This window comes from Haemaphysalis longicornis, unplaced genomic scaffold (assembly GCF_048455015.1).
Source record: "Haemaphysalis longicornis isolate Haplotype H1 unplaced genomic scaffold, Haemaphysalis longicornis Haplotype H1 scaffold_3, whole genome shotgun sequence".
In the NCBI taxonomy this organism is placed as follows: domain Eukaryota; kingdom Metazoa; phylum Arthropoda; class Arachnida; order Ixodida; family Ixodidae; genus Haemaphysalis; species Haemaphysalis longicornis.
This window is the reverse complement of record NW_027526335.1, coordinates 17,829,229-17,856,602: the sequence shown is the minus strand read 5'-3', so window position 1 is coordinate 17,856,602 and position 27,374 is coordinate 17,829,229. Positions and strand designations below refer to the sequence as shown.

Genomic DNA, 27,374 nt, shown 5'->3' with positions numbered 1-27,374 from the left:
TTTTTTTTTTTTGTGGACGCCCTTGATGCCTGTGAGCTGGCTTTCCTGCAGTGCGGTTTGGCGAAACGATGGCTCAATTGAGACATAGCAAGCTTCGCTTTAAAAGGAAAGGTTTCAAAGGCTTAGGGCTTAACAAGCTTATCTGTCTAAGATGGGTAGCCAAACTGTCTATTCTTCTATTTTTGTTGTCTGTTCAGGTGACCTGAATCTTTCTGGCACAAGTTATAGAGCGACTGTCCTGTTGGGCAAACTGTCTATTCGTCTATTTTTGTTGTCTGTTCAGATGACCTGAATCTTTCTGGCACAAGTAATAGAGCGATTGTCCTGTTTCTTTTCCGACATTCAGATATTGTTGCATAAATCATTAAGTACAGCTTGATTATAACGCAAGCCAAAAGTAACATCAAATTGTTGCAATAGTGCATACAGCCAGAGCATGCAGAAAGTTAGCTAAGACATTTTAGCGCTGGTGTCTGAAGAAAAAAGAGCCACAGGTCCCGCTTACCCATTCTTAATAGCATAAAGCCTCAGTATTATCTCAGTGATTTGAGTTCTGGTGAAGCTAACTGAAGGCTTTACTAAACCTAAATTGTTAAGAATATTGCAGACCTATTGCGAACGGAGAAATTTCTGCGCAATCCATTCCCTTGTTGGCGCACAAATTTCCCTTGAGATCCGCATTTTCTACATGCGTTGAAAATGCGTTTTACGTTGCGTGGTACGTAGAGCACACTTGTTTGTAACAAGGAAGGTTGTTCGTCTTCCCTGCATCGGTGTTTTCCTTTTAACACAAAAGTGTTTTCCCGGATTCCCCCCAGTTCAACGAAGCAAGCGGCCTGTAAAGGATGCACCCCCGCACACAGGGTCTTCTTGCGGCGAAGCAATCTTTAGTACTAAAGAGTACGTTATACCAGAGTCCTTCAATGCTTCTCTGGTCATGAAACTCCCGGCCAAGTTTCGTACGGGTACAAAACCTACCGCGAGGGGCGCCAGCGCAGATCGGAGGGCATCGGGCGGCCGCCTCTGCTCTGTAGCCAGACCGGCAGGCAGGAACGCAGTAGCAGCATGCCCGTTCGCACCAAATGTTTTCGCCACTCACAAAATGATAAGTCCACTTGTGCGGCCCACGACACGTAAAGCGAGAGTGCACTGCTGATAAGGCGGCGAGCGTCTGTTTTATCTTACTCCGTGGTTCGTTCCCGGCCAAACGCGCTCTGACCACGCCCCGGCTGCCCTCCGATCAACACCAGCGCCGCGGCGCGGCAGCGTACGAAGCTCTCCCATAGCGTGACGGCGAAGCTTCATGACCAGAAAGGCAGTGAAGGACTCTGATTAAACTTAGGGTTGTTCGTTTTCGGGTTTTATATTTTAACACGAAAGTGTTTTATGCCGGGATATACGAAGATTTCACTGACGTCATATCCGTCACGGAAATGACGCCAGTACACATTTGCGAAGCGACCCGCCAGCAGGACGTCGCTCGCCAAGCACACCCACAAGACAGCCACCGACCCGCAAATCATGCTCAGCTACAGATTTCGCTGCACATTTCACTTTCGTGGTTTACCGATTCCTATGACAGAAGAATCAACCACAGTTTCTTTTTAAATACGGAAACACCTAGAACATTGTCCCGATGACTCTTGGCTCTCTGGCTATGCAGTAGCGGCACAAAATTTTGGAAGCCAGTGCTACTGGTATTTGAGTCCCTGTAAAAAATTATGGATAGAAAAAAAGGTACCGAAGTGCCTTTGTAAATGGGATAACAGCAGAACACATCCATTTAGGTTGCCCCAATTGTCGTGAACTCGTCTGTACAGTACCATGCATACTCGACTTTACTAACGCTGTGAATAGTACTTGAAAAAGAGAAGGAGGGAGTGTTTCGGGTGCAGAGCACGCGGGAAGAAGTGTCGTCTCTAAGCAAGTGCCACTGAAAGCGGGAACATCAAAATAATCATCGAGGTATTATCTCAGAACTAATGATAAGCTAGACCACCGACATAGATCTTGTCTCGGGAGTGTCTCGATACCTGTATTGTACAGCATATTACTGAAAACTGATCAAAAATCGAGTTTTGATACGGTTGTGGCAATTTCTCGAGTCTAGTTGTATTGATCGTAAGATCATTTCTAAATATATAGCCAACGGTTTAGTTTGACGGGATCTTATCGGGAAAATATAGCCCCTTTGACCTCCCATAAGTAAGCCACGCTTGCCAGCTAGACCCGAAAGTTGCCTTGAATATGACGCTAACGCTATCGATTGCGATAGAATGCGATAACTCGAGCCTTGAAGACACCGTACCACATGGGTTAAATATAGCTGAAAGTTTCATTTTTTTTATCAAGCGTATAGCGACGAAACGAGTATTTTGCTTACAACTCGCAAGCTCCTTGGTACATATACATGACACCGATAAAAATTCTTTGGTTTGTACGCGTGGACCAATTTAGCATACCATGCCCGAATTTGCGGATCCTATCATCGCATGCATTACAAAATTCAGACATGGGGAGGCACTTGGAGTGGCACAGAGAGCACATTGAATCGCGAGCAGAGTATAAGCGCCAGCGTAGCGGGGCCAACAGTCAGGCAATGAGGGGGCAACGAACGTAGAAATTAAACCACGAATTTCTGCTGATATCCAGCTCTCAGTAGTATATCGAGATCATCGATGGTTTTCTGAGATGACTCTGGCCATGATGATTCAGGCTTATGATGATGTATTAAGAAGATTGTTATGATTGTGATGATGATGACGACTATGGTGATGATGATGATGATGATGACAACGATAACGATGAGTCTCATACGAGACAACAAAGGGACAAGAAAGTGTCCCACGACGTTTGTAGCTCTTTCCCCTTCACATTATATTCGTTTCTTGACCGGGGCTGCAGCATAAAAAGTGAGCACACCTAATGCTTTCTGGCGAATATGTAGCTTTTCTGGATGTTTTTGTGTCATTTTTTTACCATTTCTTACGTCGTGTGCCATCCTGACACCTCTTTTTTTCCGCTGCATCAAGCAGCGGAGGAAGTTTGTGGAGCTCCTGGCCGTTTATCACGAAAGGAGCAAGAAAAGCAGTTGAGTTTACAAGCCATTGGGCGCCCAATAGGCGGGAAACGTATAGAGAAAGCTTTCGCCCGTTCTTCAAGCAATCGCTTGTGAGAATTTTTATGCCTTTGCTACAAAGAAATCTAATATATCTACTCTGTGTAGAACTGACCAGAAGAACTATGTCAGCAAGTTCCCCTTTGCTTTAGTAAGGTTCGCACTGCCGGTGGTATATTTTACGAGCAAATAATATTCTCAGAGTACGTCTGTGTCGTTTTAAAATTTGCTATTGTTCAACAAGACGAAAACTTTCTTTTGGCCCGTCTTGTTGGGGAGTTGGAAGGATTTTTTTTTCTGAAGATGTGTGGATAAAAATAAAGCAACTTAATAAGCAGTGTACCACCCAGGATACAGCAGAAACATGTAATAGTTTAATCGTTGCATACTTCTACAACTGTACAGCTATACATAGAAACCGAAAACAAAATGTTGAGTAACATACGAAGAACAAGCGAGTAGAAAGGATGGCTAGCACACAGGGGCGAATAGATGTGCTCAACGACGCTTAAATGCGTCGATATCAAATCTCTCGTGGCAAAAATCCATGACGGAGAAACTACTCACCAAAATTGGTATGCATAGAAAGCAAACTGTTGTAGGTGAAGCGAAGCGATATTAAAAACTTTACTTACTGTGATTTTTTTTCTTCATATGTACGTATAAAAAAACACGAACATCAGAAAGACTATTTAAAATTGATCTAGAGAATAGAGCGGTGCGCACGTCTTTGCCTATGATTGAAGAACATTCATTATAGAAAAAAAAAACGAAACATTGTTGGCGACTGTTTAAAGGAATCTTAACGTGAACTAACATTAACATTCAAGCGTTTCTCGGCATTTATTTGCTGATATGTAGGCCTAAATGTCTAATTTTAATGAAAACTGACCCCTCTGATGCACATAAATGGTTCCATAAACCGCAATTTGCTTCATTGGCTGCAATGACGAGCTGAAAGATCTATGTAATTCTTTTGGGGGGCTGGTGATAAGAAGCAAGACTATTCCTGTCGGCCACAATGCCGAACTGCTGGAACTGTATTGACGATGAGGAACGATTGCGGCCAACGGACGTGTTCTGTGTGTGTTCTAATGTAAATATGGCTCTTTTCCCTTAAAGAAGGTGTTGTTGTCGCGACATAGTGGCGCTGAAATTCTGCGGAATGTTGAAACGATAATGGAAAGTCAATGGTCGCGACCAATTCCTGAAAAGAAGTGGCAACGACTTCATCATGTCCGAACCACGACCGATACCTACTGGAGGTCAACTACGCTGCAAATGAAGTGCTCAACGAGCTATTATAACGAAGTTGTTCTCCCAAGCAATGGTGCCACTTTGCGGGTGGAGACGACAAATGAAGAGATTCTCGCCGTTAGCGATCGCCTTACTTACGATTCCAGCCAACTACGCAAGACCAACCGCGACACTGAACCCTTTCTGACTGGCGACTGCGCTGAGGGAGAGTCTATGGACACTGTCAAGTTTCGTTATATCATCATAACTTGACAATCAATATTAAAGCAAGCGATGCAGTTTTTGCGAAGACAGCGTTATGCTGCTTGAAAAAGCTATGGCAAAGTAGCGTCGCAGATCTCGTCCGCACCGACAGGCGAAATTACACCTGGCACAGCGATGCATCACGGGCCAACATGCCTCTTCAGGCCTCAAACGGTGGTGTGACCTGCATATCGAAAGACAACGTTGACATCGAAAACGGATCTTACAAGTACCGTACAACATCAACTGGAAATTAACGCAAGGTATTCCTGCGGAAAAGGGTGCATACCCTCACATCGCTGAACCAACCTGAAGTGAATTGACGGTAACAAAACTGCAGGCACAGGACGGCCCCCACATTCCGAGATATATCTAGCTCTGACGTGGACACCTCTTTTAAAGGTAGGAAGTGTTGGTGGAGGGCTTCCCCAACAAAATCAAATTCCTGCGTTTCTTCGGGCTGCAAGAACAATATCCTGAACCGCACGGAAGATCCCGACTGGCCCAACGAACCTTCGTCAAGGGGCGACAGCAAGGCCAGAGGTGAAGCATTCACTACCAATGACGAGACCCCAAGAGAGAACATCCACCCGACGTAAATTTAGGCGCGTCGGCGCATGCGTTAACTGAAAGAAGGTGGGCTGACTAGAGATGCTTAAGGAACATGAAAATGACATTGGCTACACTCACAAGCGTTACATTCGAGCGATATCGGGCCCGACACATCAACTTGAAGAAAGAATGTGCGTGGCGTATGCCGGATTTGACAGACATAGGGTTCATTGCCACAACCGTCACAGCGCCCAGTCTCGGAAGGAAGATCAGGCCAATGACGAAAAAGAAATTCTTGTCTAGTCCCCCTCCGCAGTTGTAAACACCCGCGAAGAAAACTTCAGAGAGAGTATACCTTCTCCCTGAAAGAACTGAAAAAAGACCGTTTAGAAAGCCCCGCCGCTGCTGAAAATCCAGGCGTAGGGACGTTAGCAACAACGACCACCTACGCGTCAATTATTTTCTCATTCATTTCTGCGCCGCGAGTGGAGGGGGGGATTTAATTATATGGAGCACAATTAAATCATTGCAGATAATAGAAGAGGGCGACGAAGAATGATGGCGGCTATTGGGTGTGTTCTGTAAATAGTTTTCCTTTGAACAAAAGAAGGTGTCACCGCATTGTAGTCACGACATCCAACAAGAAATGTTCGGGTTCTGCTCTGGTGTACAGTTACAACGGCGGTTCTAAACCAGGAAATGTCATCACACAGCTGATTAAACATTGCAAGGGTGGCATGATCGACTCATGACCATGCGCATTTGCCCCTGACTCCCGCCCAAATGATTATTTGTTGTAACGAGTGATACAATCAGCAATTCATGAGCCGTTTGGCAAATACTTTCCGATGATCGTCCTCGCAGCGCCTTTTCCCGTGCGAAACTACTTTTAGGCAATTTATAACAAATTATATCCTAAAACTGCAAGAAAAGCGCAGCAGCCGAGCGAGTGACGGTTAATTTGTTCTGCGAAACCATTAACATGAATGCGAAAAAAGAAGCCGACAAAAGAGCTCCGGAGACAAAGCGGCGGATAAAAATTCCAAGAGGAAGAAAACAGGGGCGAAAAGCCCTGACGTGAGTGCCATAACGTCGACCCAGCGCGGTTTCCCGAGCACCGCAGTGGGATGACAAATGACCGTCGTGCAGTGATAAGCAACGGCAGGCCCTCATTCAGACGATTATACAGAAGCGGCGGAGTCCCCGCGTCAGGCGAGCGGGACCCGGGGTTGTCCCACAGTTCTGGGTGTCGCCACAGCTATTCGATATTAATCGCTCCCAGTTTCGCCTTCTCACCCCCGCGGCGATTTTGCCGGTCCCTCCGCAGAGGAGCAGCCGCTGACAAGACGAGCGCCCGGATGCGTGGGTGAAGCGAAACTCCTATGAAGCAAAACACGAAGCTGCATCGAAATTCGCTCTTATTTTTAACACAAAAGTGTTTTATTCCCGGATTCACGAAGATTTCACTTACGTCATATCCATCACGGAAGTGACGCCAGTACAACGAAGGAAGCGGCCTGTAAATGGTGCACCCCTGCAAACAAGGTCTTCTTGCAGGGAAGCAACCTTTGCTACTATAGAGTACGTTATAGTTAGGGCTGGTCGTTTTCGGGTTGTACATTTTAAGTCATATCCGCCACGAAAATGACACCGGTACACTGTTGCCGAAGTGACCCGCCAGCAGGACGTCACTCGCCAGGCCACCCACAAGACTTCCGCGGATTCGCAAATCATGCTCAGCTGCGCATTTCGCTGCACATTTCACTTTCGTGTTTGACCGATTCCTATGACAGAGTATTCAACCACAGTTTTTTTATAATAAAAATGTCGGTCGGAGGTGAATGGGAAACCGTGTCCGCGGTTTCGTGTCCGGCCTGATCTAAAACAAACGGCGACTTTGTCCAAAGGCCATGTGAACAAATGCTCTGAAATGAGTTAAAATTAATTTAATAGTGTTTAAGATTCATTTATCTTTATCTTTATCTTTAATCCTGGTTATGTCCCCTGCAGGACGGAGGCCTCTCTCAAGGATCTGCAGCCACGCCTATCGAGTGCCTGAAGGCCGATAGTGTGATTGTATAATCATTGGGAGATTTTTAGCAAATTTACTCGACCAGGGTTTCTAAATCCTTGTCTGGTGAGGAAATGCTGTTTGTGTCCCAGGGAGCCTCGCCTAACATGGTTGAGCCTATCTAGTACAGCCGCCAGTGGTATCCGGCAGCGTTATATAACGGACCAGGCAGCGTTTCGAACCAGAAAAAACGCTGTAGAGGCGTAGCATGGAAGGTGCTTAGAGCGTGCAAGGAGATCGGCAACGCTTCCCTCCGCGCTTCCTTCTGTTCCACAGCGTTTTCCGTTATATACACATTTGTTAGATTCTAAGATTCGTAAGATTCGTTATACACACTTAAATGTATGCTTTAAGAGTCACACTGGCAACGTTACGATCATTTTCAAGATGCCATTCAACCTTTTTAATTAATAGCTCGAAGAAGCAATGTGTAGGGTTGCCTACCACAGTTTACTTCAGTAACAGAAGCAAAGCACTACGCAACGTAATCAGAATAGCCAGTAAGAACTAGTAGTGTTGCTGCAGCCGGGTTTTCAATCTTGGTGCGCAAATAAAACGGAACGACTAGGGCACGGGCTGACGCAGCTGCGAAGAATCCTGATGGACCCCCATAAAACGTGTTGTTGGGCGAGTTAGTACATGCTTAATAGGAGGCTTAGCGCAAAGAAGACGAGGACGGTGGAAGACGAGACAGGTGCTGATAGACTCCACTTGTCGGAAGGCTATGAATGAGTGCGCACGTGCCTTCGCTCCCATTTCCTCTTTTTCCGCGGCATTCTCTTTAAACAACGTTTCCCCGACCTTTCCTTCCAGTGCAAGGTAGTCAACCGTGCTTGGCGCCCGGTTAAACCATCGGCCGTTTCATCCCCTTCCTTCTCCTCCGCATTGGCGAAACGAACCAACTGAAGCAGCGCGTTCAATTAACGGATCCTTTCAGTCGAATTTAGGCTAAGTGTAGCTTTGATGGCGCGGTGATTACGGGTTGAGCGCGAATTAACTTGTTCTTTGTTTTAGTTTATTAAATGAAAATTTTTACTATATGTTCTATATTTTGTAGAGTACAGCATGCCGATTTATTGAATTTTAGTTATCCAAAGATAAGATAACTGTGGCTTCATCTGCCGGGGGAATGGTAAACATGAGGATTTAACGAAGGGCTGCTTGCGTGTGGCTGTGATCACGCCACGCTGCTAAAACATAGATTTACTCTGAACTGTAGGTTTACAAGCTTCCAGAGCTGCCGTGAGTGCTGCTTGCAGGGGCACCACTCTAGGGGCACCACTGGGGACCACTCTAGTGGCCCTTTTCGAAAGCAGGTAGCTGCGACCGGCATCCCATTATCACGGCTGCTATCAGACACGTTCACACTTGCGACTTCGAGTTTGCGCACAGTGAAGATGGACATTTATGTGGGGAAGCGACAGTGTTTGAAAAGTATATGCGATTTACGCGATGTACTAGAGTGAAAATATTTGTGTCGCTTCAGTGGGGTATAATCAGTGTATACGCTTCTGTGGTGTATTGCATGCCAGTGTGGCGAAGCTTGCGTGTGCGGTTTTATTTATTTATTTATTTATTTATTTATTTATTTATTTATTTATTTATTTATTGTAAAGTTTTCCATTTATAATGTAAAGTTTATATGTATAATGTAATGTATAGTGTAAAGTATAATGTAATGTAAAGTTTACATTTATAATGTAAAGTTTTCCCGAATTGACACCACCCTGCCTACCCGCCCCCACATAGGCCGAGTCGCCATCCTTGTGTCATTAAAGTTTCATTTATTTATTTATTTATTTATTTATTTATTTATTTATTTATTTATTTATTTATTTATTTGCACATACTTTATGCCCTACCCGGGCCCTTACAGGAGCGGATACATAAGTAGCATGGACAGAATCACGCTCTAGGAATATAAATAAGAAAATGTACTATTAACACCAAAGGGTAGGATAGGATTGACACGGATATATTTTTAAGGAAAATCAATGTCTTGTATACATTTTACAAATGATTCCAGTGTGATACGATTCACAGATATGTACTGTAATTTATTCCAGTAAAAATGGGCATTGGGAACAGGGAATAATTATATATGTTGACACGACTATTGGACTGAAAAATGACTTTGTTGTGGTTTTTCCTAGAGGAATGTATAAATGGGCCTTGTAAGTGTCACGCGTGAGGTGTTCTAAAATGATTGTGATAGAGAAGGTATGGGATTTTAATCCAGAAATGATTCCACGTTGAGAAAGTGGTTGAAGATTTGTCCTAGTAATCAGGTTCGTGACACTTGAGTTCCGCGAATAATTAGATTAAATGAACCGTACTGCTAATTTGTGAATTCGTTCAATTTTGTTTCTTGAGTGTTGTTGGTTGAGATTCCAGATTAAATCGACATATTCTAAGGTAGCATGAATGAAGGACATCTATGCATGTATTTTTAATTGAGTTGTAGCCTTCCGCAATTTCTTCTAAGAAAGGATAGCCTTATTATAGATATTTTGCAAACAGAGCCAAAATGTGGCTCCCAGCGTAACTTGGCCGACAGGGTAACGCCAAGGTATTTAACCTGATCGATTTTAGAGAGTTCAATGTTTTCTAAAGTGTACGATTCTTGAAGCGGATGTTTCCTATCAGTGAAAGTTGGGCATTCGATTTTAGATGCGTTCAGCAGCATACCCCATTTTATGCATCATGCGTTGATATTTTTAGTGAGTTATTCAGCCCGATTTGGTCCTCTGATTATCTTAACACGGTATGCACAACAGCAGTCATCTGCACTCCACTACATAAAACCCTGTCACAACTAAGGCACCTTCTGCAGCGCATCTCGCACCGCCGTCGAAGATACCCTCTGAATAGTGCAAGCTTTGCTTATTAACCTCATTACCTATGTGACCGTATACCTCGCTCTCAAAATCACACAAAAAAGGTCGACTCAACACCTTGATTCGCCAAGCGTACAAAACCGCGCTTGGCCTCCCCACTGTCACTACGACCCGAAAACTACTCGCTTTAAGATTTCACAACACGTGGAAAGAGCTGCAAGAAGCACGTCACTCAGCTAAACTAAGGCGCCTGCAATTGACTCACACTGGTCGACAAGTCCTGACAGCAGTAGAACACCACCCGATACCCATGAGGAAAGAAAAAAAAAACGCTTCCCTCTAGCTCCCCCCTCTCTCTCTAGCCCTGCGAAATTGCATCAAGGTGACACAAATCTCTCGCTGTATGCACGCCAACTACCACCTTGGGCGCCTTGACTGCGCGGTACGGGAGTGATTCCACCGCCCCATACACAGATGCTACCCGCTACACTGGGCGCACCGGCCCTGTAGCCTGTGCAAGTTCTACTGCCACAGCCTCAATCGACGTGGCTGAAGAAAAATTACTCCCACCTCCCCTCGCGGGAACCCCTGTGTAGATGCGACGCATAGGGGGTTTCGTTGTTGTTTCCGTTAGGTTGATTCTGCCATCGCGTGAAACGTGCCGTGAACCCCCTGCCGCGGCTATGACGCAACGTGGCGCGGCTATGACGCAACACAATCCAACACAATCCACTTTAATCCAGTCCAATCCAAATCCAATCTAATCCAAGCCAATCCAAGCCAATCCAATCCAATCCAATCCAATCCAATCCAATCCAATCCAAGCCAAGCCAAGCCAAGCCAAGCCAAGCCAATCCAAGCCAAGCCAAGCCAAGCCAAGCCAAGCCAATCCAATCGAATCTAATCCAATGCCCCTCGCGAGAGAGTGTTCGCTATCGGAGAGGAGAGGGGGTGAGTGGCGGAAAGCGCAGCTCGCGCGGCGAGGAGAATGGGGGTGGGGTGTGGACGGACAACGACAACGCCGTATGGAGGGACAAGGCGAGTGAATGAGATGCCGTCGCATCTAATAGCTATTGCCCTGGCGGCCACTTCCCGCCCTGAACCAGTCACCATTATCTCCGACTTGCAGATAACCTGCCGAAACTACCAGATTGGCCGAATCTCTCTATCAGTCCTACGCATCCTCAAAACCTGCTCGACGACCCCTGACATCCACGCCATCTGGGCTCCTGGACACGTTACCACCCTCGGCAATGAAGAGGCTCACGCCGCGGCTCATTTCATACACTGAGCCTTTGCCGACAATGGCCAATTTCTACCCCCCCCCCTCTTCCGCCCCCCTTGCTGACTGGCTACACAGAAATTCTGGACCATTATAGGCAAACTCGTCGCAGCCTCCCACCACTTCACTGGCGCCTCTTCCGATACGAAGTTAGAACTTGGCGGTGGTTACAAACGAATACCTACCCCCATCCCAACCACCTCCACCTCATCTCCCCGCCCCCTCTCCAACAACCTTCCCTCTGTGCTTACGGTCCCCAGCCTGGCACCTTATACCATATAATATTGGCGTGCCAACGCACTCCAGACTTTCCCCCACTTGCCAACCCCGACATCGAGCAGTGGGGGCTTCCCTGGTTAGCTAAGACCCGGTTGCGTATTCCCAAACCATATCCCGTAGGGGCCCAGGCCGACCACACCCCCTTCAAACGGCGACGTCACAGCGTGACGCACTTTTTCTTCGTGCGCAACTTCATGCGACGTAATTTTTTTCTCTCTCGTTTTGGGCGGCTGCCGATGGTTTCGCTCCATGCGCGAGGCTGGGGCTGAGGCGCTGGGGAGCTGACACACATTTAGTAAAAGTTAAAGGCCCAACCACATGCAGCGTACTTTCGGCGTTTTCTCGCGTGGCGACGCGAGCTGATGCGCGAGCAACGTTGATTTCTACGCTCGCCAGATATCGGCGTCGACGCAGCGCGAGAAAGCAGCGGAAAGCTGGCAGCAGCGGTCGGGTTTCACGTACTTCTCGTGCTTTGGGGTCATTCCTTTCAGCAGAAGAGAATCAATTTCTTTTTAACTTGCGGTTATCGGCTGCCTTGAGACAAATTGCAAGCTATTTCTGTTCGAAAGCGCTCATTCATTTCCATGGCTTGTTTGGTTTTCATCGGGGAGAACGGGTATTTGCGATAGCTTTTTTTTAGTTAAATAAGGGAGCTCTGGCTACGTCGCTTGTAGTATTAGCATGATGGGGCTTGGCTGCAAGATTGGTGCGTGGCGACCAAGCCTTATCAACGCCAGAATGCTAGCGGCGCATGCCATTCTATTCGTTGCTACCGTGGCTTGCGTAGGAAAGACCGAGGTTCTGCAATGGCTTATCTTGACTCAAATAAAGGGGGCTGTGGTTACATCGCTTGTGGTAATAGCATAACTGCCCTCGGATCCAAGATGGGTGCGGAAGAAACAAGAGTTACCACGGCTCAAATCTCTCAAACATGACCAAAGCAAATCACTCGACAATATTCGTTGGCAGCCTCTGTTAGGGTACCAAAGTCTTGGCACCCGCGTCTTCTCCTGGCGTGGTCGAGCGGTTGCACGCTTGTGTGCTGGCGTTTTGTTTTGAAAGTCCATGGTTCGAATATTGGCGAAACCTCGTTTTTTTTTCTGCAATGAGGGTTTCACCGGCTTTTCTTTCCTTTTTCAAGCTAAACAAAGGGGGCCAGAGTGCCTTGCCATTTAGCCTACAAGTGACGTTCGATGGTACCCTCAGTATCAAGGCAGCCGCGAAATTTGATTTGCTCGCACTTTGAATACCTATGAAGCTGCAGTCGGTACATAACATCAAGGTTAAATTAAGCAGCAAGTAAAGCTGCGCTAAGTGCGTCTTCGTTCGTCATCCTATCTTACTTTGTTCAGATTTGACGGTAATGACACAATTATAAAAACGGATCAACACGCTCGCTGATGTTAACAGCAGATGAGCGACCGACGTACGCGTGTGCTTTCGACCAATTGAGAGCAAACGTTCTGCGCTTCGGTACGGAATCTAAAAGACCACCCAAGATCAAAAAAACATTTTCATCTTCACTGTAATGATCGAGAGTGTTCGCTTTCAGGAACGTAAACAATGATCACATGTACGTGAAAAAGCGTCCGCCTGCGCGCGCACTTAGAGCACCGCGCCCAGCGCTAGTTTAACTAGGAACAGGATGGAAGACGAGCGTCTGCAGGCTCGCAAGAGAGTGCGGAGAGTGAGAAGCAAGAACCGGTATGCAAAGGTATACTTCATGCTTGAAGCTTCCCAGCACGTACGTCGTGCTCACGCACGGAGCGAAACCATCGACCGCCACGAAGCAGCGCGACCACAAAAGACCAAAACAAATTTTGTCTTTGGTTTAATGAGAGTGCTTTCCGGAACCTATAGGTTCGAAAAAGTTAAAGTCCTAACCACATGGACGCGAAATCACGCGTCGCGCGAGCGTCGGCGTCGTTCGGCGGTAACGCGCAGACACGGGCACTTTCAATCGCAATTGAAGTGAATCGCGATCGAGGTTTCGAACGCGCTAGACGCACTGCCGCTGCTACACGGCACGTTTCAATCGCGACCGAGAAGTTGCACCGGTTGCATTCGTGTACGCCAGATAAGTCGCGCTCGAAGCGAAAGGGACGTCACGCTGTGACGTCGCTGTTTGAAGGGGGTGTGGTCGGCCTGGGCCCCTACGGGATATGGTTTGGGAATACGCGACCCGGATACCCAGCTCATCCTGGTGACCCCGGCAAGGAGAACCAGCCGAAGCCAAGGAATCCCGGACTAGGGACACGTTTCACGGGGCGAGGCCCATACATCAGCCTCTGCTCGACAAACTAAAATATTTCTCTCTCTCTCTCTCTCTCTCTCTCTCTGCGAAAAGGCGCATCTGGATAGGTGATTGGACATAATATTGGATATCATTGATATAAATTAGGAACATGCACCTTCAGAGTAAACTTCATGGCTATCGGACGCGTGTGTGTTTACGGCTAACAGCGTGTTCTGCTTCGCAGGAAGCTGGAAATCCACGAAAAGTATAGTGTCATCAATACCAGAAGCCAGGAGCTTTGTAATGAAATCTTCACGCGGGACCAAGTCAAACGCCTTGTAAAAATCAGGAATATGGCGTCAACCTTACTATTGGAATTAATATCGTTGGCCAGATCATTAGTTGTTTCACCCAGCTGTATTATTGTTGACAGCCCGAACCATAATTCATGTTTTTTGATCATAATAAAGGTTATTCCTTTCCGAATACGCGATAATGGCTTTAAAGATGATATGTCCAATCACCTTACAATATATGTTTGTCAGTGAGACACGTCTGTAGTTGTTTGTATCAAGTTTGGAGCCCTAATTTAGCACCGGAATATTTCTTATATTTCATCTGCCCTGAAACTTTGCAACAGCACCTTACTCAACACCGTTTGCTCATGTGAACATAGAACACAATAGTAGATCAGTCCCTCTGGAATCCCAGGTAATGAGGTAGTGAATAGCCTCGCCCGCGAACTTCTGCACCGGGCGTCTGGGATTCTCTGGCGTTATCCACCGACGTAGAACACTACTTTCCCCTGTAAACAAGAAATAAAGCTTCGCTATAAGAACATCTTTCCAGACAAATCTCTAACCACCACGCAACTACGCATCCTTCGACGGATACACTTAAATATTCACTTTACACCTGCTCGTTCCTTTCTCTACTGTATCCGACACTCCCCAGCACGTCCCAATGTTCCCGGATCATAGGCTAATTTAGAACACTGCATTTTATCCTGACCCACAGCAACTATGTCCCCACATTTTCCACACCCTCCTTCGTCAACGTGGCGGACTTGGCTAGCCTTGGACCAGCTGACCGACCAGTTGGTGTTGGTGAACGTGGCCCCGGGACATTCTGGACGCTTAATGTTGCGTTTGAATAAAGTTTTTAAAGACGATAGTCTTTCTTGGGCTCCTTAAACCCAGAAATTTTGGTCTGCCTGTATGTCTGTATGTCTGTATGTCGGTCCGTCTGTCTGTCTGTGACTCGATTCAGCCACCCGGCCAAAGCAAAACAATGCCTGCCCATTAGTCTTATATAGTCACAGCTAAATCTACCCGTCTATGTCCGGTGTAAGGTTCATACTTGTCAACATTGTTGAAGAAGAACAAGACATTACGCAAGTATGAGACATCAAATCAATACAGAAGTGATATTTGCAGTGTTCCTTTATAAAAAAATCAAACATGCTTGCTTTTGCGAAATTAAATACTTCATCAACTGCAGAAAAAGAATTCACTTCGCCGTCGCCTACTGTCGCCCGCGCCACTATAGCTTCTTGCGCCATTTTTCTTCCTCCTCCTCCGCTTGATGTGTCCCGGTTTGATGCGCTGTATACCTCACACAACACAGGTTACGCTTCCTGATGCCATACCGCCGATACTGACTGACACACCTGCGTTTTCATATGTTGACAGTGTACAAATCATCTTTATAGATCTCTCTGTGTCATACGTTATCGAACTTCTACGAGAACGGTCAGTTGGCTAAGACGAAATATTATTCTGAGATTTTAAAGCAAAGTTTTCTGCTTCTACCAGCCAATGGTTCCTTCGTGGCGTGCGCGACAAAAAACTCCCAACGCTGCTGTGGAGGAGGAGGGTGGTTTTCAATCTTGGAGCACAGTGTAGATGGCGCGGCGGATGGTTACCGAGCGTTCCCCGTGCGCTGGTGCCTGCTAACACCGGCGGGCGCGTCACCGGGACGACTTTGTCGTCTGCCTTAGCGACGGTTGTATTGGGCAAGCTTTGGCGCGCCTCGCGTCCATTGCGCGCTTCTTTCGCTCTGCTTTATTGACTTTTTTGATAGCACCTGCTGGGCAACCCGAATTCGACGGAATTAAGTGGTTGTACAGCAAAACTACGTTAACGATTGGTTTGCAAGACGGGAAAGCAAAATATAGAGTCCACATACAGACATCTGGCCGCTAGAGAAACGCTACGTTTTGCGCACTGCTTGCCATGAATGGGACTCCGTTTTCTAAATTGGTGAATACCAATTCGGTTTTATTTTAAGAGGTATGACAAAAGGCGAATGGAGCAACCGGTTCTGATAAATAGCGATTATAAAAGTTCCCTCAGCTTTCTCGCCATTCTCAAACTTACTAAACTAACTAGTTTAAATCGGTACAAATGGGAATCACTAAGCTAACATGCCGAATTGTTTCGGTGTCTGCGCTTGTGTCACGCGGTGATGTAGCCCCGAGCTAGCACATTCCAATGGCTAGGTTCAGCTGTCTCACCCTTCGAAAGACGCTCCTTTCCGTTTTCTTTCAGCCGACGCACGGCCGGGCTACAGCGACAGCGTCCGCCGCTCTAGCCCGGCCGTGGCCGACGCTGCTGCGTTCGGGACGCCGCCCCCTCGAATTCCAGGTAACGGCTGGCAGAATCTCTGGTTTCACTCTTTGCAGAGCCACGTGTGTGAATTCAAGTGACGTCGCAAGGGCAATTGTTGTGGGTGTAGTTTAAAGCTTTGCTTTCCAACAACCTTTACAGCGTGGATTGTAGCCAATTTTTTTTTAATTTATGCTGACCAGGCGTTTATTAAAGCGAGTGGTAGCTTGTGATGCGCTTCTTTGAGATTCTTGGAAACACCGCCAGATGGCGCATAGACCCTCTAAAAAAGGTACTGGCAAAGAGTAAACTTCGGAACTTTAGGAGCAACGAATTTCTTCGGATGGCGCTTTTCTTCGTGTATGTGCTACCTACCATGCATCCAACAAACCACGTTCTCCGTGAGAACAGCTGTTTGTTCAAGCTAGCAAAAAAGGAATCTCACAGCCTATGACGGTCACTGCAGAAACATTTCTTTCGTTATTCTGTTCCGCATTTCACACAGCAATAATCAGCCATTTTAGTTATGCATAGGCAACCATGTGATTGTAGTGCGATTGACGTCTAGCTGGTACTAGTGAGCCTTGTCTCACTTGAGTTACAGCGAAAGTGAATCCGCGTTTTGTGAAAGTGCATGGCGTTTTTACGTACACGTATGCGCTTTTTTGTTCTTTTCCGATGTTTACACATTTTAAAATTAGGTGGTTTTCTTCACAACCGTTATGTTTTGCCCTGAGACTACAGTGGGATTATACTATATCCTACCGAGTGGCACATATTTAGCTATGCAGAGCCTCGCACTATGTCTACCATTTTACGTCGTTCACATTAAATAAAAAAGCAAAAGTTACTGTGAGGTAATGGGCCATTTTATCCGTCTGCAGGCTCCTTAATACCTTTTGTAACAGCAGAACTGTTTAGGCCGACACAAATCCGTCCGGCGTACCCAAAAACCTCGGCATTCTTCCGAACGCTTCCTAATGCTGTCCTGCCCCTTAGCAGCCCCGCCACCCTTCTTTGGTCAGGAACTACAAAAGGTTCGTGTTATCCCAACTGTAGCATTTGGCGAATTCATTAGACTTCCCAATTGCAGTCTGTCCTGCCCATTTACATTTCATAAATAACTCGTTAAGCGAGCTTCACCATACATATGATGCGAACGCTGCTGAAGCAAAGTTGTTGCGAACTTCGTGAAATGACAACGGAATTCACCCCGGCTATTGCGATTCTTTGAAAATAAGATGCCTGTAAAGGGTACTCTGTCTCAATTATACCTTTACGCAGGTGAAGCCAACTTCTCGCTAGAATTTCCTTGTCACTGCTTTGTGCGGATTAGTTGTATTTGTCAAGAAAACAAAAAACGACCGATCATTTTAGTATGCTGCGAGAAGAAAAAAATAGTTTAGAGCAGAGCTTAAAAACTGTGGTTGATTCCTCTGTCATAGGAATCAGTAAAACCGAAAGTGCAATGGGCAGCGAAATCTCAGCTGAGCATGATTTGAGGTCGGCGGCTGTTTTGTGGGTGAGCTAGCCCAGTGCCATCCTGCTGGCGTGTCGCTTCGCCAAAGGTGTGCTGGCATCATTTTCGTGACGGATATGACGTCAGTGAAATCTTGGTGTATCCCGGCATAAAACTTTTTCGTGTTAAAGTATAAAACACGAAAACGAACAACCCTAAGTGTAACGTACTGTTTAGTACTAAAGAATTCTTCCCCGCAAGTAGACGCTGTGTGCAGGGGTGCACCCTTTACAGGCCGCTTGCTTCGTTGACTGTCACTTCCGTGACGGATATGACGTGAGCGAAATCTTCGTGTATCCGGGAATAAAACACTTTATTGTTAAAAAAACAAGAATATATCACCATACCTTGTAAAGGTCGCTTTTCGCTTTTCACGATGGAATCCCATTTTTCTTCCAGTGATTTACTGTTCCTAAAGCAGCGCTGTACCTTCTTATCATGTAAGACCAAGCAGAAAGTGAAGCATAAGAGAAGCAACTTTCCCGTTTCGAGCATTCGTAGAGGGCACCTCACCCCGAATTTTTAGTGGTGCCGCACGCTCAGGGCAGAGTTTCACTTTTGAGATTAAAAACAGGAACTCGAGTTTGCCTGCTCGTCGTACACGGCAGCGAAACACAGCGCGGAGCGACCAGCAAAAGGGGGCCGTTTAAAGGAAGTAATTAGCCGTGCCGGCAGCGGTGCGCGTAGCGGAAGTAATTGCTCCACTGTTGCACCGGAGTTATGCCGGTAGCTCTTTCGTTAAATATGCGCTCGTTTGTTAGGGCGGGCAAAAAATGCGCCACGCAGGTATTAAGTGCGTCACCGGACATTTTCTCAGCGAGTCACGCTAAAAGGCATGGCACTGAAGCAAGGGTAAATAAGACATATCTTGCAACATTTATGCTTTGCAGAGTACGCGTTCCTCTCTGATAATGATGCTGTAGTACGGCTCTATGCAGCGCCTATTAAGGTGTGCTCGCTGAGGGTAGACGCCAAAAAGTATTTGAATGTTTGAAAATATTTTCGTGGATGGTGCTGTCGGCCATGTCAACGCCGACATACACGAAGGGTCATGATGGTAAAACCTGGACTTTGTCTAAAATTGAAAGCAGGAGCTTTAACTTTCTAAAAAAACCATCATCACCGGCGGTCCTTCTGCACGCTATTTTATTTAGGTTGGCAAATAAAAAACACTTTGGCTTTGAACATCTTGCTTGAAGGATGAAGAAGGGAAACAGCGCAAAATACAGGGCAAAATAAAGAACCAGAAACCACAACCACAAACCACAGGCGCTTGTGGTTTGTGGTTCTTACCTTGTCCTGTCTTTTGCGCTGTTTTTCTTCGTAGTACAATGTACCAACTGGCCATTCAGCAAACCTTTGTGCGAAGTATTAAGGATCTGCTTCATCAGATTAATAATGGAAGAACTCATATTTAAAATTTCTGCCTTATTATATGTTCATAATTACAGCTATTAATGGCATCTCATGATAGAAAACGTTTGTGACTACAGAAATTTCTGGCCGGAATTACTTATCATTTCAGCCAATTTCGCAGTGAAAGTGAAAGGAAATAAATTCTTTTTTGGCTCCTATTAAAAAACAGCATATAAGGAGTTAATAATTCTATTGAAGCTTGCATTTTTACCTGCCCGCGTCAGTGAGTAGTAAAGGCTTCTGTGCTACCGGAAAATCGATGCGGGTGCGAGGACCAGCACTGAGAGCTACATTTCATGCTGAAAAAATGCGCATGTATGCAGCATTTCCTCGGTGTTAAAGCAGTTCACGATCGCAACTTATGCCATTAACTGAGATGCAAAGACTACACATCACGTGCTTTGCATGGCTGCAATCTCAGGATCTTGCACAGTTTTTTTTTTAAACGTCGACCCTAATATTCCTTTATTTCCCGCTTAAAACGCTGACACTCGAACGATCTGCATGCCTGCGACGATACCGTGCCACATATCATCTCAATTTAGTTACGTGACTAAGGACGAGTGTATTTCCCGAAGGGTGGTAACAGGAAGGCGATGTGGGCTATCACCAGCCTATATCACGTTGACAGTATTTATGCACTGCAGGCCTATCCAAATCGAATGCACTTGAGGCGTTCTTTTTCGGAATGAGCCATATCCACCTAACGCGAATTTGAGCAACAAGCGGAAGTTTGTTACCGGATCTAAACGCAACCCCGTCAAAGCTATTATATGACATATTTTACTTGTCAGCTACGGGACGTTTATAGCCCCAAGTAATTAAAAATTATGTCGTAAATTTGAGCAATAATATGGTGATAAGTTTGGATTTGGCTCATATTCAATGGAAACACTCAAGTTGATGCGGAATTCTGATGAGAAATTTATATAAAGTACCTTTCCAGCATGGTGCAATGGAGGTTCTGTGGGAAAGGCATTAAAATATTCAGCAGGGCTTCAAGAACCGGGCTTCAAGAACAGGGCTTCAAGAGAGCAGGTGAGTCCTCTTGGCACCATTAGCAACTCTTTTTCGAATACTTCCCTAGGATAATTTTCTTGGGCACGCCTGAAGGCACTCACGAAGTTAACAATTGTTTTGCCACGACTTTCCAAAACGCCTCACAGGAAGGCTGCTCACATGTATCTTCTTCACCTCAATGAAGCGGTTCGTTCTCTCAGAAGGTGGGGCCGATTTACCTGGGCTGGTAAGAGGCGGCTACTTACTTAGGTACTACAATGGTAAACATGGGAGTGAAAAAATAAATATAATCATAGTTATCTCGTAAGGACGGTTGAGACGAAATGAAATAATTATTTAACATCTCTCAGTTTCATTTCGTTAACTTCCGTGCACTTCGTCGTTGAAATCTGGGGACAGATCTCTCGCTTATCTCTCAATCGCCGCCTGAATTCAGAACAGACCAGCTCCGAAAAGCAAAAAAAAAAAAAAACAAGCTTCCGAAAACATCCGCGAACAGTCAAGCTAAAAGCAAACTCCCATTGGGCAAATGGACTTGGCTCATTTCGATCCGTGAAGCAGCAGGATCTGGCTTATTTTCGATACGAACTACAATCTGCTTACACATTTTCAGAGCATCATCTAAAGTATTTTCTTACCACCCTTTTTTAGGGGAAAGTTGCCAAGTTTTTCTTGTCACTGCAGTTTTATCTGATTTAGTCTCGGTTTCTGGATCTGGCTCATTAAAAAAAAAAAAAGCGCCTCAATTGATGAACTGGTTCACCTGCGTCGCGAAGTTCACCGAGTGAAGCGTCCTCTTGGCCCGGAAATATTTTGAGAGCAGTACTGTGGTAGGGGGTCTGGAGTGCCCTTTGAAGATTATTAAAGCCCCCTTATCAATGCGCGGCTTTCTGAAAATCGATGGCATGCCGCGCGAACTTCTGCGCATTTATTTCAACTTGCATCTGCCTAGGATATCTTTGGTAAAAGCAACGCTCACCGCCCCCTACAACCCCGTCCACCCCCTATAGGCCACATTTGCTCCTCTGCATTGAGCACTGAAGCTGAATTAGAACATGCACTTCTGTGCATCATCGATTTTGGACACTTTAATGGCGGACCATTTCTTCTTTAAACAAGGGCTGCACGCTCAGCATCCAGAGGCTCTAACTTGTTTTGGCACACAAAGTTATTCCCCACGCACATTTAAACGGTCATGTGGCTTTGAAAATGAGAAGACCCGAATCCTCGTTCAGCAACGCACAGCTGTGGCCACTTAGCCAGCGTAAGACTGTTGCACCAAACCATGCTGCGTGTCCGCGGCATTAGAATTCGTGAGCACTTAAATTACTGAGCCACTGACGCTTCTTAATCCTACACGAAAAAGTTGAATGGTGCCCCCGTTCTCGCCTCTGTAAGAACCCCCCCCCCTCCTCCCTATACCGACGCACACTCAAATAAGCAAAAATGCCTTTATGTTTCCCGGCATTCCCCCCTATAGGGCATTAGTGTTCACTATATGCTTCTTTCGTGGCACCCGTGCCGGTGAAGACCACCACTATAGCGAATAAAAAATTAGACCGAGAACGAACCATCAGTTTTTTTCTCTCTCTCTTTTGAGCAACGGCGTTGCGCGTGCATCAAAGCACAACTAGAACCTCTGACTGCACCTCATACAGAATGCGTAGTTATTCTCCAAACAACAACACAAAGACAGATGCCTGGATACGCGCACGAGCGGACGGAGCGCCGACAACTGCGGCATCAGACGAGTCATTCGTTATAATGATAGCCCCACGGGCGCCGCTGGTCAGAATGCGGCAAAGAGAAAGGAAACGAGATTTGCAATGCAAGTATTCCAAGGGCGCGCCGGCATTCCGGGCACGTTGCTTGCGGTCCTGGGTGGCCCACTTTAGCCATTTCCTTCATACAGGCAGGGGAGAACACGCCCGGATTTGGCATCCCTTGCAAATCCGTTTGTGTATATGCAAAGCGAAAATGCGGAATTCGGAATACGGAGGACGCCTCTTTGATGTCGTCCTTGATCATATTTCTTCGCTTAACCTCTTTACGCTCCCAGACGTGGTCGTCATTCACAGAGAAAAACGAAACAAACGGCGCACATACGAGCAAAAAAAAAAAAAAATAATACGCAACAGGGCACAAGTCAAAGCGGGCGTGCGCGGAGCTAGGAACTTTACACGACGTCATGGCTGTGCTGCTTTCTTGCAATACCGAGTCTGTTCAGTAAATAGCGGAACGCGGGTAAGATATGCACGCGTCTTTAAGTCGGCACGTCTTCAAACGTTTGGAAACAAGTGGCGAGAGCGGAACGCTGATTATTGGCATTGCTTTATTCTTAATTTTTACATTACGCAATGGTTTCCGGATCGAAGATACAGTTGAAAGCAGAATTTTCGTTGGGGAGGCCGAACAAGATTTGGCTGGTGAGCGGTGTGCCAATACTCGAACAAGGGCTGTTTGGAGATGGAGAACTAAAAAGCAAAAGTGAATAGGATCATTTCAGAGAAAGATGATTGGTAGCGGGATAATAGCATTCCGGGACATTTTTAATGCAAAAACGTTAAGGCCCTGTTGTGCAAAATCCCCGCGTTAGGGCTGTTGTACGGTACACAAAAGGGCCATGACTGTGAACGGTGGGAAATACCTACAAAAAAAACCTCGGTTTTTTTCTTTGTCTTAGGAATCGGTAAAACACGAAAGTGAAATGTGCAGCGAAATCTGCAGCTGAGCATGAATAGTGGGTTGGCGGCTGTCTTGTGGGTGTGCTTGGCGAGTGACGTCCGGCTGGCAGGTGGCTTCGGCAAAGGTGCACTGGCGTCATTTCCGTGAGGGATATGACGTCAGCGAAATCTTGGTGATTACCGGCATAAAACACTTTCGTGTTAAAATATAAAACCCGAAAACGAACAACCCTAAGTTTATATAACGTACTCTTTAGTACTAAAGGTTGCTTCCCCGTAAGGAGACCCTGGGTGCAGGGGTGCACCCTTTACAGGCCGTTTGATCCGTTTACTGACGTCATTTCTGTGACGGATATGACGTCGGTGAAATCTTTGTGTATCCGGGAATAAAACACTTTTGTGTTAAAATATATAATACGCAACGTCGCCAAATTGCGTATGTAGATCAATATCAATAAAGTAAATCTGCTAGCTCGAAAGGAAAATTCTGTACACTGGAGTTTGTGCTGGGGTCAGAAACTAGTCAGTAGGAGCCGAGAAGCGTGTGCTTGGGCTGTCACTGATAATTCACATTTTTAATTCCCTGCTGCATCGCCTTCATTCGATGAGCTCCACTTAAAAGCCCGTGGCAGCATATGACTGATGCGAAGCGCGCGAAGAGACGCGACCGTTTCAGTGAGAACAACACAAGTGCGCAGTTAAACATACCAACCATTGTATATCGTATCCCCCATAACGAAAGCAATGACAATGGTAGCTCCCTGTGTGGCGCTGACTGGAGCCGGAGGCTTTGAATCGCCGAGTAATCACCACTTCTCCTCCTTGAGCGATGAAATTCAATCCCTCAACTATGCGGCTCAATAATAGCGCGTTCTTCGCAACGCGGGAAACGAATTTAAAGGGCCTCTGAAAAGTTTCTACTAATGAATACATTTGTGCAATAACAATAGGGTACCCGCCTTCGTACGCTGAAGTGCTTCCGGATAGGAGCTTTCTTTTCCCTCCGAGGTCACCCTATACAAACATCGAAGGCGTGTTGCCGACATTCGTCGTTATACTACACGAATAAATATCTCTCTGCGTCCGCGCTCAACGTCCGCGTGCCTTGCTCATTGTTTCCTAACAAAGGTGCGATTGAGCAGTCGGTCAGACTGGCAGAGGGCTGCAGCGGTAGACGCCCGTGCAACCCGTCAGCAGTTGCGCGCGCGCGTCGGCGCTCTCCTGTTGCTCAGCGCCCAGGTTCTCCCTGGGCTTAGCGCCGTAAGCGGAGAGGCTTAGGGGTATAAGCGCTGCAGCGCTAAGGCCCCGTAGCGCCTGAATGCCTCCATGCAGCAGACAGATTACGCAACTCGCTACTCATCTTCCGTCTCCCTAAACTCGTGCGCTTTTTAGGCTTCTTCCCGCTCACTTTTTTTTTTGTTTCCTCGATGCCATAGCACTAACAACAGTTTATCGTCGTGCGCAAGCCTCTCGCAAAAAGCTACGGTACGCGATTTCTGCACAGACTTCTCTCACTGAGCCAGGCACAATAGTGTTTACTGAACAGTGAGCTCTGTTTTTTTTTTAATTAGATTGTTGTCGCTGACACAATGCAATCGGGCCCTGCATGACCGTGCGCAAATGCGATGAAACAGCTACTGGTGGCCAGCTTGCACTGAGTTGCTAGTTAGCAGTTCCGGGGATTCCGTGGACAGCCGCTCATTGTGCAATGCAGTGGTTACTTTGCGAGGACACAACAGCCGCCAATGTTCCGCTGTTTGTGAAGCAGCACACCACGGCTCTGCCCGTCTGAACTGGCTCTGAAATACGCGCATCTGCTTTCAGGAAGCGAATTCGGTTTTAGCGAAGCTATTCCCGGCTCTGAAAAGCGATAAAGCATTTTGCGCGCGAGAACACGTATGTCTTGTCAACACGTATGCTGTATGACGACAAACTCGATGCCTGCCTTTGTGCCTCCCTACATACTTGTGCGTGTGTGTGCGTGTATGTGTGCATGGGTGGGCGTGCGTGCATGGGTGGGCGTGAGTACGAACGCCCGCACTCCTGACGACTACTAAACGAATTCTTCTACTCCACCCCGTCGCGCGCAACCATCATGCCGTATCATGGAAGCGAACAGCTCGTGTTGCGGCCCACCTGCCCTGACGTGGACGTCCCTGCTGACGACAGCGCCGACGGGGTTGGAGGCGGCGCAGCGGTACACGGTGGCGTGCACGTCCTGCCGGTAATCCTCGGCGCGGAAGGGCGGCAGGACGAGTGAGCCGTTGGGCCTCGCGTAGCGCAGGCCCCGTACGTCCTCGACGGGGCTGCCGTCGGCCGCCGTCCAGCTGATGCGCGGCTCGGGGGAGCCCGTCGCCGCGCACGCTACCGTGGCCCCCGTCGAGTTGGAGAAGTCCACGCGCCTCGGGGGCTCGTGCACGAACGTCGGGCCCCGCCGCTCGGCCTGGTAGCACTCGGCTGCGAAGGGGAGGGAGGAAGGGAACAATCAAGTGACAACAGGCTCCCTCAGGGGTTGCTCAGCACTGGGAAAACAGGCAAAACAGAGAAGGGCAGAAACGTTAAGAGAAGCAGAAAGTAACACTGTCTTTAAGACGACGGGTCGTAGGAGGCCCCCGGTTAAAGCAATGTGCAGGGGCCAAGTTCGAAGCGCAATGATCGGGCTAACTGGCCCCGGCTCTTAGTCAGCTACATTGGAGCACATTAACAGCAATTGTGGAGTGCACGTTCTTGTTGGCGCTGATGATTGTGCTGATGCACTGATATAAGCGATGTGTCTCATCTCTGGCGAATGTCCACGCGTCTTTATTCTGTTCCCATACTCCCTACTAATTTTCGCGATAGAAAAATATCCATAATTTACAACTTTCAAGTTTCACGTTCACATCCATCGCATTTTTTCTGCTCAACATTTGCACGTAACTTAATGTACTCCGTAATTCTACGAATAATGACTGCCAACGTTAATTACAGGCCTTTAAACTTTCCGCAGCAAAAATAAACTGCGGTCAAAAATAAGAGGTATGCACGAGAAAGCAAGTTCCTAAGAAAATAAGGGTACATGTGGCCAAATAGTCATTACTGGAACAGCGCACAAAAACCGGACGAGAGAGGAGAAACACACAACGCAGGTGTGTGTCCTCCTTGTTAACTTGTAAGTTGTCATCCTTGTTCACTAAATTATGGCTCCGCCATTTTAGGGCTTGGCGCACGATGCGCATTTTCAATCATGAAAGGTTGGAGTCAACAGTTTCTCTTTTCTTACGAACTACTCATTGCATTAGGATAACGATCCCATTTACTTACAGTACCTTTGGAGGAGTCGTTTTGATTTTAAAAAGAAAATAAACAATTCACTTCAATTCCGCTATTACCATAGCAATCTACTCTCCGCAACAGTAAGAAACAACTGTAACTTCACCGCGACATTTCCCTATAGTCGGTATTTATATAATGCGACAACGAGTCTTTGCGTCACCGATTTAGTATTTGGATAGCTTCACAGATACCATTTACATTATTTTACCAGTATAAATCCACAGACCTTTGTGGAACAAGCTATTACAGCGGGAAACTCTCAACCGCGGAACGAAAGCAATCGTTATCGCATTCACCACCGCGCTTTTGAGGCAACTACAGTCGGTCGTGCATCCATATGATCACATTGAAACATTCCAACAAATGCACACTGGGCGTTCCACCCGCGTGCTTGGGTCAAGTCTTGCGCCAAGCAGTAGTGTAAATATATCATGTTCTTTACGGCATGACAATCGTAAGCCACCGCCCGTCTAAGTACGGGTTCACACGGCACGAGGACTTAAGACGCACGAAGGCAGCAAACTGCCTTCCAGAAAGAGCTGTTTACGTCTTACTGCATACTCATCTTTCGCGTCTTTAAGTGTGTAGTTTTGTCGGCACTAAACTAATGCGCTGAAAGGGTGTAGCCACTCTATGCGTGACGACGAGCAGCAAAATGACCAAGAGCAAAGTCAAACTTCCAGAGTCGACCGTAAGCGACAGCACTGATCACGTAAACAATTAGGCGTCCGCCGTTCGCAGGCACAGATAAGATGCGGCACGTTGTCCTTTTGTTCTTTCCTTTACCGCGGCGTAACTGTTGCTGCAGATTAATTATTAATTGCCGGGCCGGCAAATTATCGCCACAACTCCACGCACTTTAGTCTTGCCATTACCCGCGAAGCGCAAAAGTAGGCAAAGAAAGGCGACAGCGAAGAAGCGAAAACGAGGGAAAATTCA

General features: G+C 46.7%; 1 protein-coding gene across 2 annotated transcripts in view; it reads right to left on the bottom strand.

The window, feature by feature from the left end:
• The window catches only part of LOC144174037 (cell adhesion molecule Dscam1-like), a 282,304-nt gene that overhangs the window by 191,734 nt on the left and 63,196 nt on the right, over positions 1–27,374 (bottom strand). For both annotated transcript variants that reach the window (XM_077702436.1, XM_077702437.1), the window contains exon 2: positions 25,257–25,577. In XM_077702436.1, coding sequence (XP_077558562.1) covers positions 25,257–25,577 — 321 coding nt within the window. The remainder of the gene's footprint in view (positions 1–25,256; positions 25,578–27,374) is intronic.